The sequence below is a fragment of the Pan troglodytes genome, chromosome 12 (assembly GCF_028858775.2).
Source record: "Pan troglodytes isolate AG18354 chromosome 12, NHGRI_mPanTro3-v2.0_pri, whole genome shotgun sequence".
Taxonomy (NCBI): domain Eukaryota; kingdom Metazoa; phylum Chordata; class Mammalia; order Primates; family Hominidae; genus Pan; species Pan troglodytes.
In genome coordinates, this window is record NC_072410.2 from 22,413,997 (window position 1) to 22,427,411 (window position 13,415).

Sequence of the window (13,415 nt, forward strand, 5' to 3'; positions counted from 1 at the left end):
TTTCCTTTGTCACATGTTTTGCTTTATTTTGACTCTAAAGTCAAAATGTAACATAGCTTTGCAAGTCAATTTGTATCAATGAAGATTCCTCTTTGCTACACCTGTGCCCACTGCTCTAAATTTTTATTAAATGTCAGGTTCAATTTTTTATTTACTTTTTTTTTGAGACGGAGTCTCGCTCTGTCGCCTAGGCTGGAGTGCAGTGGTGCAATCTCGGCTCACTGCAAGCTCCGCCTCCCACGTTCACACCATTTTCCAGCCTCAGCCTCCCGATTAGCTGGGGCTACAGGCGCCTGCCACCACACCCGGCTAATTTTTTGCATTTTTAATAGAGACGGGGTTTCACCGTGTTAGCCAGGCTGGTCTCGACCTCCTGACCTTGTGATCTGTCCGCCTTGGTTTCCCAAAGTGCTGGGATTACAGTCGTGAGCCACCGTGCCTGGCCTTGTCAGGTTCAATTTTTATTAAATGTCAGGACATGTTTAGGAGATTGGAAGACCTGGGTATCAGACTGTATTAGTCCATTTTAACACTGCTATAAAGATACTACCCAAGACTGGGTAATTTATAATGAAGGAGGTTTAATTGACTCACGGTTCCATATGGCTGGGGAGGCCTCAGGAAACTTACAATCATGGCGGAAGGGGAAGCAAGGACCTTCTTCACATGGTGGCAGGAGACAAAGAGTGAGGAGCAAAGGGGGAAGAGCCTCTTAAAAACCATCAAATCTCGGCAGGGTGCCGTGGCTCATGCCTGTAATCCCAGCATTTTGGGAGGCCGAGATGGGCAGATCACGAGGTCAGGAGACCGAGACCATCCTGGCTAACACAGTGAAACCCCCTCTCCACTAAAAATACAAAAAAATACAAAAGAAAAAATAGCCCGGCATGGTGGCAGGCGCCTGTAGTCCCAGCTACTCGGTAGGCTGAGGCAGGAGAATGGTGTGAACCCAGGAGGCGGAGCTTGCAGTGAGCCAAGATCGTGCCACTGCACTCCAGCCTGGGCAACAGAGCGAGACTCCATCTCAAAAAAAAAAAAAAAAAAAAAAAACCATCAAATCTTCTGAGAACTCACTATCACAAGAACAGCATGGGGGAAACCGCCCCCATGATCCAGTCACCTCCCACCAGGTCTCTCTCTAGACACGTGGGGATTATGGGGATTACAATTCAAGATGAGATTTGAGTGGGGACACAGCCAAACCATATCACAGACCTAACCTACTTTACTCCTTTCAGAATATGTTTCTCTAATGGCCAAATCTCCATTAAATAAAATGAATAAAATGTTATGAATAAAGCATAATGGATATGTTCAAAGAACTTTTATGCTAGCCTAGAAAACATTCACAAATACAACTAACTGAAAAAACTCCATTCTCCCCATTTCAAATGTGCACTGCTTGATGAATTTATGTACAGTCTTGTCTAGCAAAACCCATAAGAGTTTGGTGCAAACTTCAGGCCCTGGCTCAACTATTACTCACTGTCTCAAATCTCTCATGGAAGTAGCTCAGATGCAGAAGACCTGCACACTTATCCAGGAGCATGAAGGTAAGTTGTTGTAAATCTAAATGCATGAGAATGTCACACCATGAAATATTCTCCCATGCTAGGACTGTGCTCTTGTCTTAGCAAGCAGCAAACGCAAGCATTGAGTCTCATTGATTTCTCGACCTTGCCCAATCTCACAAGAATGTGCTAATGAATCATGAAGTCTTCAAAAATGAGTCAAATGAAGAGAAGCAACAACGCTGCTGCATTTGCAAACTTGAGAGAAACTGTTATGTGTCTGGGAGCCAGGTACTGTGGAAGTGGCAGGAAAAATGTAAAAGGAAGCTCTTCCTTTAGAGCACTTATAATTCCTCTTGTGCTTGCAGGTGTAGCAATTTCAGACTTGCCATATACATATATGTAGATAGATGTGTGTGTGTGTATACTTAAATGTGCTTTAAATGTGCCATTGTACTTCTTAATAGCTTTTTAATTTAATTTGTGGTCTTCAGGTAATTTTAGTTTTTTTTTTTTAATGGAATGCTAGTACTAAACTTATTAATCCTCCACTTGGTACCCTTTCCTTTCCTTTCCTTTCCTTTCCTTTCCTTTCCTTTCCTTTCCTTTCCTTTCCTTTCCTTTCCTTCCCTTTCCCTTTCCCTTTCCTTTCCTTTCCTTTTTCTGAGATGGAGTCTTTCCCTGTTGCCCAGGCTGGAGTGCAGTGGCATGATCTCAGCTCACTGCAACCTCCATCTCCTGGATTCAAGTGATTCGCCTGTCTCAGCCTCCCCAGTAGCTGGGATTACAGGCACATGCCACCACACCTGGCTAATTTTTGTATTTTTAGTGGAGACGGGGTTTCATCGTGTTGTCCAGGCTGGTCTCAAACTCCTGACCTCAGGTGATCTGCCCACCTCAGCCTCCCAAAGTGCTGGAATTACAGGCATGAGGCACTGCACCCAGCTGGATTGTTTGTTTTCTTATTGTTGAGTTTTAATTGATCTCTGCATTTTTTTGGTTTCAAAACTTTTATCAGATATGTGTCTTGCAAGTATTTTCTCTCAATCTGTGGCCTTAAAAAAATCCTCTTGCCAGGTGCAGTGGCTCATGCCTACAATCCCTGCACTTTGGGAAGCTGAGGAGGGTGGATCACTTGAGGTCACGGGTTTGAGACCAGCCTGGCCAACATGGTGAAACCCTGTCTCTACTAAAAATACAAAAATTAGCTGGGCATGGTGGTGCACGCCTGTAATCTCAGTTACTCAAGAGACTGAGGCAGGAGAATTGCTTGAACCTGAGAGGTGGAGGTTGCAGTGAGCCAAGATGGTGCCACTGCACTCCAGCCTGGGTTACAGAGTGAGACTCTGTCTCAAAAAACAAAACAAAACAAAAAACAAACAAACAAAAACAAATTACCATGTCGTATCAAAAGCCCAACACCTCTTGATTTTGGGTTATAAGACAACTGATTGATTAGCTGATGCGGATCCCTCAGCCAACAGTCAGTTGAAGAGAGAAGGTTGCTGCTGTTCCTGCAGCTAGAGAAGTGACCAAACAAGCAGAGGAGGCTGTTTCCTATGACTGGATTGCCCTTTCCTGCCTCATACAGCTCACAGTGACAGGGTCAAGACCAGCCTCCTGTCCCAGATCCTGCCTTCTTTCTTCTTTGCCATAGTTACCTCTACAGATGTAAAATCACTTGGTCATGAGTCACATAGTATCACTGGAATGCGTATACAGCCATCGCCCAGGTAGCACAGTCCTAGAAAACTGTCAAAATCTCAGAAACATAATTCTTCCACCAAAAACGAAATAAAAAATAACTTTACTCCTTCTTGTATGTCTCATACACTAGACATGGAACTCACAGATCACAGGAAGACTATTTATTTTTAAATTTAATTATTATTATTATTTTTTGAGACAGATTCTCTCTCTGTCACCTAGGCTGGAGTGCAGTGGCTCGATCTTGGCTTACTACAACCTCTGCTTTCCAGGTTCAAGCAATTCTCCTGCCTCAGCCTCCTGGGTAACTGGGATTACAGGCACCCAACACCATGTCCGGCTAATTTTTGTATTTTTAGTAGAGACGGGGTTTCACCATGTTGGCCAGGCTGGTCTCAAACTCTTGACCTCAAGTGATCCGCCCGCCTTGGCCTCCCAAAGTGCTAGGATTACAGGCGTGAGCCACCGTGCCCGGACATGAAGACTTATTTAAAAACCGATTTTCTGTTCCATCAATTGCCATACTTTTTGCAGCTGCACCCACAGCTCTCTTTTCAAAATAGCATGAAAAACACCCCTTCCGACCTAAACTTTAGGCCTCTTGTCTTATCCCCATTTACTTTTTATTCTGTATCCCCAAATCCCAAAGAACAAATTTTGCAAGGCGAGATGCTTCTCAAAGCTGTTTAACTCAGAATCTTCTTGGTGATCGGAGGACAGGTGGTAGGAATTGCAGCTTCAAAATGTTTCCCCAAGACACACAAATATTGTAGTGGACTAAAAGTTTACTTCCTCTAACTCTGATCTTTTGGAGCCTCCCTTCAATATCTTCACAGTGACCTTTCTCCCTGGTCCTTCATGTTCTCATGTTTGTACCCTACCCCAAATACAATTCCTTTTATTGTCTTCTATGTGTATGATAAAGTTATCTTCCAGGGGTATTTATATTTATAGGGGTACATATGTTTAATCCAAGGGATTTTTTCCTCCCAGCAAATCTAAGAATGAAGCTGAGATATCATCCATTTCCAGGAGAAATTAGACCCTAGAGGTCTTCTTCCAGCTAAGAGATTTATATGAAGAACTCTGCCTGAACTACCCTAGGGATACACAAACTAAAATTAGAAAATCAAGTTAAAGGAGCAATTGTTGAGCTCCTTCTGTCTCTTCTCCATAGAAAAACTCCTTAACACAAGAAAACACGCTATAACTTTGAAAGTTCTGCTCAGCATTGTCCTTAGGGTGATGTTTTCTGCAGGCTGCTACATGACTGGTCAAATTCATTCATTTTCATTTTCATTCCATCCCACAGCCTTAGTGAGATCTTCTATTCTCTAACATGAATGAGATGTTGAAGATTCATGTTTATCTTAATGTACAGAGAACCTGGGTGAACATTTCCTAGGAATTAATATAAAGCAGCCTGTCCACTGTTGAAGATACCACAAAGAATTAGATGCAGCTAAGGGTATAAGAAAAGTTCAGAGCTCATGTCTTATCTTAAAGCTACAGGAGTTCGGTGGGAGGTATAGCAATTTCAAAGGTCTACTCAAAAACAATTACATTCACTGGATACTTAGGGATACAATCCTAATTTAGGAATGAGTTGTTCTTTATTTAGAAATGAATGTCTGCCAAGAGTTATTCTATGTGTTTTGCAAATATCTCTCATTTTTTCAGTTATTCTACAAAATAGTTGATCTTCTCTCTCCTTGGCCTATGAAGAAACTGAGGCACAGAAGGTCGAATACCACCCCTGAGGCCATGCCATGGCTGCCCAGAGCTGTGTTCCAATCCATGATTTCTCAGGCTAAAACATGAGGTTTGCAACTCTACCATCCTACCTTTTTTTCAGGCCCTAAAGGTACCAGGGGCCCAGAAATACATTAATTTAATTTACGTTGATCAGACAGGACCTCTGACACCATTTTTTTTATTGTAAACCACAGGATTTTGGGGCCCTGCTCAATTATGTGGTTTTGTTTCTGTTTTCACAGCACATAAACTCAGATCTGTGTTGTATCAAATAGTTTCTCAGAATTATAGCTATTAGTCTCACACACAAAAAATAACATAATTTTTAAGAAGCAACTTGACCTTTTGTTGAAAGGGCTGTTTCTTCTTGAAAACACTGGTTAATGGCTGGGCATGGTGGCTCATGCCTGTAATCCCAGCACTTTGGGAGGCTGAGGCGGGCGGATCACGAGGTGAGGAGTTCGAGACCAGCCTGGCCAATGTGGCAAAACCCTGTCTTTACTAAAAATACAAAAATTAGTCGGGTGTGGTGGTGTGCACCTGTGATCCCTGCTACTTGAGAGGCTGAGGCAGGAGAATTGCTTGAAACTGGAAGGCGGAGGTTGCAGTGAGCCGAGATTGCTCCACTGTACTCCAGCCTGGGCAAAAAGAGTGAAACTTTGTCTAAAAAAAAAAAAATATACAAACAAACAAACAAAAAAACAGTGGTTACCATTTAGCACCTGAAAAATGACAAAGTATATTAACTGTCCTGACTATTGTGGCAGGTATATTTCACTGCATTGCGTTTCCTGAAACTGTAGAAGCATTTTTTAGGCAGCTGGGGCTTGTTTTAGTAAAGGAGGTACCTTGATTCCACTCAAGAATGTGGCCTGAAGAATAACACTGTTGTTTGTAATTGCAGAAACAGAATCTTCTTGCCCAGCTTCAACCGGAGAAACAGCCTGAATTCAGCACCGAGGCTGTATAAATGTATGAGCAGAGGAGTGAAGCAAAATCCATCATGAGAACTAAGAAATCTTCAAGATTATTTGGAACCCTGATTATTTATGGACAGTAAAATTAAGACCCAGAATAGAAATAGGGTCAGCAGAAGACAATGTCGTGCTGGGGCCCAACCCTCTACTCCCAGCCTTTCCTTAAGGCTTAAAAATCCATGTGCACGTTGGAGCTGGTAGATGACATACTAAAGCCAAACCAAGGCTTTCTGACTCTGTGCTCGCCCTGTCCTATTTTTCACTTCCCCACTTGCTCTGTGAGGACACCTTCCTCGACTCTCGCACTCCCCACTGCCGGCCCCCACTTCCCCACCTTTGCCTGGCCAGCTCCTTGTCAACTCACTTAGCTTGTCTACTCTTCCAGAAGCTCTACCGAAGCTGAGACTATGCTTCTCTCCACCATAGTGGACACTGCTCTCTCTGCACCATCACAAGATCATGTACATCTGTCTCCCACCCTGAAATGGGAATTCATTTGGGGCAAGTCCTGGCCTTCTGTTTGTTCCTCAGGCACAATGCATAGGGCTTGGCAAAGAGTAGGTGCTCAATAAATATGTTGAATGAATGATTAAATGAGTAAAGCAAAAACAAAGTTAAACATAAAAAGTCATTTTAAACTGCTGGCCGGGAGCAGTGCCTCAAGTCTATAATCCCAGCACTTTGGGAGGCTGAGGCAGGCAGATCACCTGAGGTCAGGAGTTCAAGACCAGCCTGGGAAACATGATGAAACCCCATCTCTGCCAAAAATACAAAAATTAGCTGGGTGTGGTGGCATGTGCCTATAATTCCACCTGCTCGGGAGGCTGAGGTATTAAGATCGCTTGAACCCGGCAGGCGGAGGTTGCAGTGAGCTGAGTGCACTGCACTCCAGCCTTGGCAGAGTGAAACTCCATCTTAAAATAAAAAAGTGTTAATCATGAAGGAATTTACTTTTTTCCTGGATGTGGATGTTGGATATGTGGATATTCGCTGACCTGCAGGATGCATGGAAAAGGAACAATCTAGGCCTACGAGGATGTGCCTTTTTGCAGCCTGAGACCAAGAGTGCCAGTCAGGGCCTAGTGCTCCAGCTATTCTTCTAGGAAACATGGAGAATGGGTGAATGGTTGGGTCAATAATAAGTTAATTAGTTTGAAGAAAATTAACCTTGAATTTATCCTTAGAGCCTTTTCTAGTCTCTTTCCTATGTGAGAGTTGAGACATATGTATATATTATAAAACTTATTCATTGTTTATCTGAACATCAAATTTAACTGACATCTTAAACTTTTATTTGTTAAATCTGGATACTGTACTTTCAATCCTTCTTTTCTCTTCTGAAGCAGGATGTGCAGGGTGCTAGCTAGTTTCACCTACCAATCTCCTTTCCTCTGTGGCCCATGTTGTTCAGCAAAGCTATTGCAATTGAGTTTTTCCAGATATAACAAATAAAACTTAGCTGGGGCCCAGGCACAGTGGCTCAAACCTGTAATCCCAGCACTTTGGGAGGCCAAGGCAGGTAGATTACGAGGTCAGGAGTTCAAGACCAGCCTGACCAACATGGTGAAACCCTGTCTCTATTAAAAATACCCAAAAAATTAGCTAGGCATGGTGGTCTGCACCTGTAATCCCAGCTACTCAGGAGGCTGAGGCAGGAGAATCACTTGAACCGGGGAGGCAGAGGTTGCAGTGAGCCGAGATCATGCCACTGCACTCCAGCCTGGGCGACAGAGCTAGACTCTGAGACTCTGTCACAAAATAAAATAAAATAATAAAATAAAAATCCAAAAATTATCCAGACATGGTGGTGGGCACCTGTAATCTCAGCTACTTGGGAGGCTGAAGCAGAAGAATCACTTGAACCCGGGAGGTGGAGGTTGCAGTTAGCTGAGATTACTCCATTGCACTCCAGCCTGGGTGACAAGAGTGAAACTCCATCTCAAAGAATAATAATAATAATAATAATAATAAACCTGGCTGGGAATTCTATATTTTATCTGACAATCTTAGTTTGAAGTAAAAAGTCCTGATTCCAAAGTCCAACTTTACCATCCACCCAGCTGCATGGTGCCGAGTAACTGAAGACCTTCTCTGAGCCTGTTTTTGCAAGGACAAAGGCACCTTGTAGGCTTAAAGTGCTATAAATATGTTGTTGTTTTTGTGTTTTTGTATCTGGCTCTTCTACTTTTTAAGCTTAGAGAGAAGGGCCATGTGTGTCACCTTGATTGGACTGAAGGGTGCAAAGTATTGTTCCTGGGTGTGTCTGTGGAGGTCTTGCCAAAGGAGATTAACATTTGAGTCAGTGGACTAGGAGAAACAGATCCACGCTGAATCTAATCAGCTGCCAGCGCTGTAGAATAAAGAAGGCAGAAGTTGGAAGGACTAGACTTGCTGAGTCATCCAGCCTTCATCTTTCTCCTGTGCTGGATGTTTCTGCCCTCGAACATCATACTCCAAGTTCTTCACCTTATAGACTCTTGAACTTACACCAGTGGTTTGCAGGTGCTCTCAGGCCTTGACCACAGACTGAAGACTGCATTGCCAGCTTCCCTACTTTTGAGGATTTCGGACTTGGACTGGCTTCCTTGCTCCTCAGCTTGCAGATGGCCTTTTGTGGGACTTCATCTTGTAATCGTGTGAGTCAATACTCGTTAATAAACTTCATATATACATCTATCCTATTAGTTCTGTCCCTCTAGAAAACCCTGACAAATACAATGTGCCATTCAGTTCTGACTCTTCAAAGCATCTCATAGGTATTTTGACCTGTGGTAGGTAGTGTCACATGATTATTGAGACAATAACCACATGACATCCACCCCCTGGTGGAGTCTCATGTTGGATGCCTAGAAGGATTGGTTATGTCTACCTCTCAAAGTGAGATAGAGGCAGACAGGCTAAGAGAGGTCAGAGTGACTGCCCCTAGGCAGTGAGGCGTTAGGAGTCATGGTTGGATGAACCCAGGGAGTTATGGGAGGTAAGATGTAGAAATGATTTGTGTTGTAATTGCAAGGTTCGGACAAGTGAGATGCAACACCAAAATTCTACAAAAGTGTCTTTTGTACCAGTGATCCTCATCTTTAAATGGCCATGAGAATCATTTGAAGATTTTGTGAAAATTCAGACTGATTTCAGTAGATCTGGGTTGGGGATCAAGTATCTGGATTTCCATTGTTGTTGCTTTGAGACAGTTTCTCACCCTGTCACCCAGGCTGGTGTGTACTGGTGCAATCATAGTTCATTGTAGCCTTAATCTCCCAGGCCCAAGAGATCCTTCCACCTCAGCCTCCCAAGTGTCTGAGACCAGGTGCATGCCACCACACTCGGCTGATTTTTTAATTGTTTGTAAAGATGAGGTCTCACTATATTGCCCAGGCTGGTCTCAAACTCCTAGGCTCAAGTGATCCACCTCCTCGGCTTCCCAAAGTGCTGGGATGACAGGTGTGAGCCACCACGCCTGGCCGAGATTCCGCATTTCAAACAAGCTCTGTGGTGATGCTGATGTTGCTGGTCCATGAACTTCACTTTGAGTAGCAAAGCTCTAAGTCAATATCTACTCTTCCAGGATGGGAGGCTCTAACATGAAGCCACTGTGGTGGCTAGTGCAGGCAGTTCACTGCAGTCTCTTTCACCAACTGAGCCATGATGGCATTAATAGGCATGAAAGCCAGTGGTTCTCGGCCATGGATGTATGTTAAAATCTCCTCAGAGCTTTAAAATTCACCTATGGCCAGGTCCCAATCCCCAAACAATTCACTCCCAATCTCTGATATTATCATATTTTTTTAAAAGTCTCCCTCTCTTTTAAGCTACTTATGGTGACATCATCCCCCTTCCTAGGGAATGATTTAAAAATAAGGTGGATTCCATTCTAGCCAATGAGACAGACAGCTGGGTAGTATGGGGCAGGATTTTGATGCAGGCAGCACAAGGGAGGAAAGATTTGTTCTTCAGGCCAGTATTGTCCTGGCTGCTTTTGATGATGTTTTGCAAACCTAAGAGTTAAGTCTTGACCTGCTGAGGATGGAGGAGCCCAGAGCTGGGAAGATCCTGCATCTTTGAGGTTAACCTTCAGGGCTGCTCTTCTGTGAGACAACAATGGTCCATTGTGTTGGGGTTTCCACTACTAGGCAGCCAAAAACATTTATCTGTCAGGCACTGGGCTGGACATTTTGTACATATCACTTATTCAATCTTCACAATAGTCATTCAAGATAAGTATTATCATCTGCATTTTACAATAAAAAAATGCAGGCCAGAGAGAAATAAACTGTGTTACCATGCAATATAGAATTGAATTGGTATCATGTCTATGGGGAAGGCTCAGTATTTTCTTTCTTTTTTTTTTTTTTTTTGAGATGGAGTCTTGCTCTGTTGCCAGGCTGCAGTGCAGTGGTGTGATCTCAGCTCACTGCAACCTCCGCCTCCTGGGTTCAAGCGATTCTCCTGCCTCAGCCTCTCGAGTCCCGAGTAGCTGGGACTACAGGTGCGTGCCACCACGCCCAGCAAATTTTTGTGTTTTTAGTAGAGACGGGGTTTCACCATGTTAGCCAGGATGGTCTCGAACTCCTGATCTCAAGAGATTCCCTCTCCTCAGCCTCCCAAAGTGCTGAGATTACAGACGTGAGCCACCGCACCTGGCCAGGCTCAGTATTTTCTTAATGGTGAAAGCGTTGGATATATACAATGTTTTTTGTGTATGCAAATCTCTTCTCTCATCAGGCCAAGGAGCAAGTCAACAGGCCTGAAGACCTTACCAGTAGGTCTCAACTTTGGATGCACATTGGAATCCCTTAGGGAATTTTTTTAAAAATCCAATTCCCAGGCTAGAGTTTTTTAATATTGCTAGAAGTTTATCAATCTCAATGAATTTTTTTAAGGTGAGCCAGCTTTTTGTTTCATTAATTTTCTATGTATTTCTGTTTTCAATTCCATGGATTTCTGCCGTAATCTTTATTATTCCCTTCCTTCTGCTTGATTTGGGCTTATTTTTCTCTTCTTTGCCTAGTCTCTTGAAGTAAAAGCTGAAATTATTAATCTGAGATCTTTCTCTAATCTAAGCACTTAGTGTGCTAAAATTTTCTCTTAGCATTGCTTTACATGCATCTCAGAAATTTTGATATATTGTGTTTTCATTTTCACTCAGTTCTATGTACTTTTAAAATTTTTATTTATGTGTTTATTTTTTGAGACAAGGTCTTGCTCTGCCACCCAGGCTGGAGTGCAGTGGTACGACCTTGGCTCACTGCAGCCTTGACCTCCTGAGCTCAAGTGATCCTCCTGCCTCAGCCTCACATGTAGCTGGGACCACAGGCCCACACCACCACACCCGGCTAATTTTTTGATTTTTTTGTAGAGACAAGGTCTCACTTTGTTGCCTAGGCTGGTCTTGAACTCCTGGGCTCAATCAATCCTCCTGCCTCGACCTCCAAGGATACTGGAATTACAGGAGTGAGGTAACATGCCTTGCCTGTATATACTTTTTTATTTTCTTTGAAATTTTGTCTTTGATCTTTGGACTATTAAGAGGTATGTTGTTTAATTTTCAAATGTTTGAAAATTTTTGTGTATGTTTTTCTATTATTTATTTCTAGTTTGATTCCATTATGGTCAGAGAATTTATTCTGTATGATTTCATGTCTTTTAAATTTGTTCAGATTTGTTTTATGACTCAAAATATGGTCAGTCTTGGTGAATATTTCATGTGTTTCACACCCTGCTACAGTTGAATGGCATGTTCTATAAACATCAATTAGATTCTATTTATTGATGATGTTTTTCAGTTTCCCTATATTCTTTTTTTTAATTTTTTTGTGCAAAACTATTGTATTTACAAAAATGACACAAAAGTGAATCCAACAGTCAATGCACATGCATAGTTTATTCACATCTTCAACAACAAAAGGTATTGTAACTTTACAGAACTGAATAAGAATATTAGCTTCAATGCCAGCTGTTAAGCACTAGAGTCACATAAGTTACACCAGAATGGGCAAATATTGCCCAAGTGAAATTCTACTGTCAAAACTGAAACAGGTTTAAGGCCATTCTAGTTCAAGCACAGAGATAGAAATCTTTTGGATCCCCATCTAGTTGTGTTTGAAATATGTGACCTTTCTTCTAACTTGTGGTCTTAAACTTCTGTTTTACAAAATCCAAAATACAGAAGAAATCAATACAACAGAGATTATATTAAATAAGAGTAACGTACAAAGCTATAATTAAGATGAAGCAATGAAAGCCAAAACATTAAAATTTTAAAACTTGCTTGTTACTTGTTAGAACCAGTACTACACTAGGAGTTAGGTAATATATACACTTATTTTCAAGTAGATTACTTACTTATGTTGCTCTAACACATCCTCTTCACCAGTCCACTGTTCAACTAATCAAAAACTCTACACATGTATATTCCACAATAGCAGCACACACTACTGCTCATCTGCAAAGCTGTCAGTCTCAAATGATGGGGTAATGAAAGGAAATAAAAAGTAGATAAGTAACATATTAAGGAGAAATAATGGGAATTAGCAGATTCATGCAGTTCAGTTCTTTCAACCAGCCAGCTTGCTAGCAACAATGGATGGTTTCTGTTGAGGAAGGTCCTCTGGAGTGGGAATGTGGTCACCCGTGACCTCCATCTTATCCAGAGCTGCAGTAGGAAGTTGCTCGTTCTTCATTTTTGCTTTAGCCATGTTGTAATCCCCAGAATCAAAATATTTTTGCCCTTTCTGCAATGGTTTCCTTAAGAAATCTGAACCTCCAGGCATTTGTCCCAGATGAGGATATCTCGCTTTCAATTTTGCTGCTTCAACTTTCTCTGGACTAGTCACCGTATCTTCCATTTCCTTCTGCTCCTCCACAGAGGCTGCCTCGGAGACTTCCACAGACATAGTGCTCCCTCTACTAGACCCCGCTTCTCCCACTCGCTGTCGTGTTCGGTTTCCCTATACTCTTACTGATTTTCTGTTAAGTAATTCTATCAATTTCTGAGTGGGTGTTAAATTTCCCAACTATAATCATGGATTCGTCTGTCTTCTTTTAGCTCTCAGTTTTTACTTTACATATTTTGAAGCTCTGTTTTTTGATGTATACACATTTAGGATTGCAATATCTTCTTGATGGATTGAGCTGCCCACCAGTGTTCTGGTGGTGTAGATGTGGCTGTATGGCCCAGGACTTTGCTACTGCTGTTGGTGGCTTGGCCAGCTTACCAGTGCCCTGGTTACAGAATGAGGATGGAGGCTTCTCACTAGGTCTTTGTTAGACTTCTTATTTCCTGATCCTTTGGGTAGAGTTAAGGCTTTTCTCAGAATTTATGTTTATGCCTATGCACAGTTCTGGGTAGGTTTCTCCAGTGTCCAGTCCAGAAGTAAATGAGAAATAAAAATAAAACCTAGGGACTTCTCCATGGTGTCACTTCCTCAAGTCATATAGTTCCTAGCCAGTCTATCTTGTTCTTTCC

General features: G+C 42.3%; 1 protein-coding gene across 1 annotated transcript; it reads right to left on the reverse strand.

Annotated features, from left to right (window-relative positions):
• Positions 1–12,504: 12,504 nt before the first annotated feature.
• On the reverse strand, positions 12,505–12,843 carry LOC744848 (cAMP-regulated phosphoprotein 19-like). The gene has a single exon (XM_054677469.2). The coding sequence runs from the start codon at positions 12,841–12,843 to the stop codon at positions 12,505–12,507; it is 339 nt and encodes a 112-aa protein (XP_054533444.1).
• Between the last annotated feature and the right edge of the window lie 572 nt (positions 12,844–13,415).

Excerpts from the sequence above, each read along its gene's own strand:
- LOC744848 (XM_054677469.2), bottom strand. The coding sequence starts at position 12,843 with ATGTCTGTGGAAGTCTCCGAGGCAGCCTCTGTGGAGGAGCAGAAGGAA.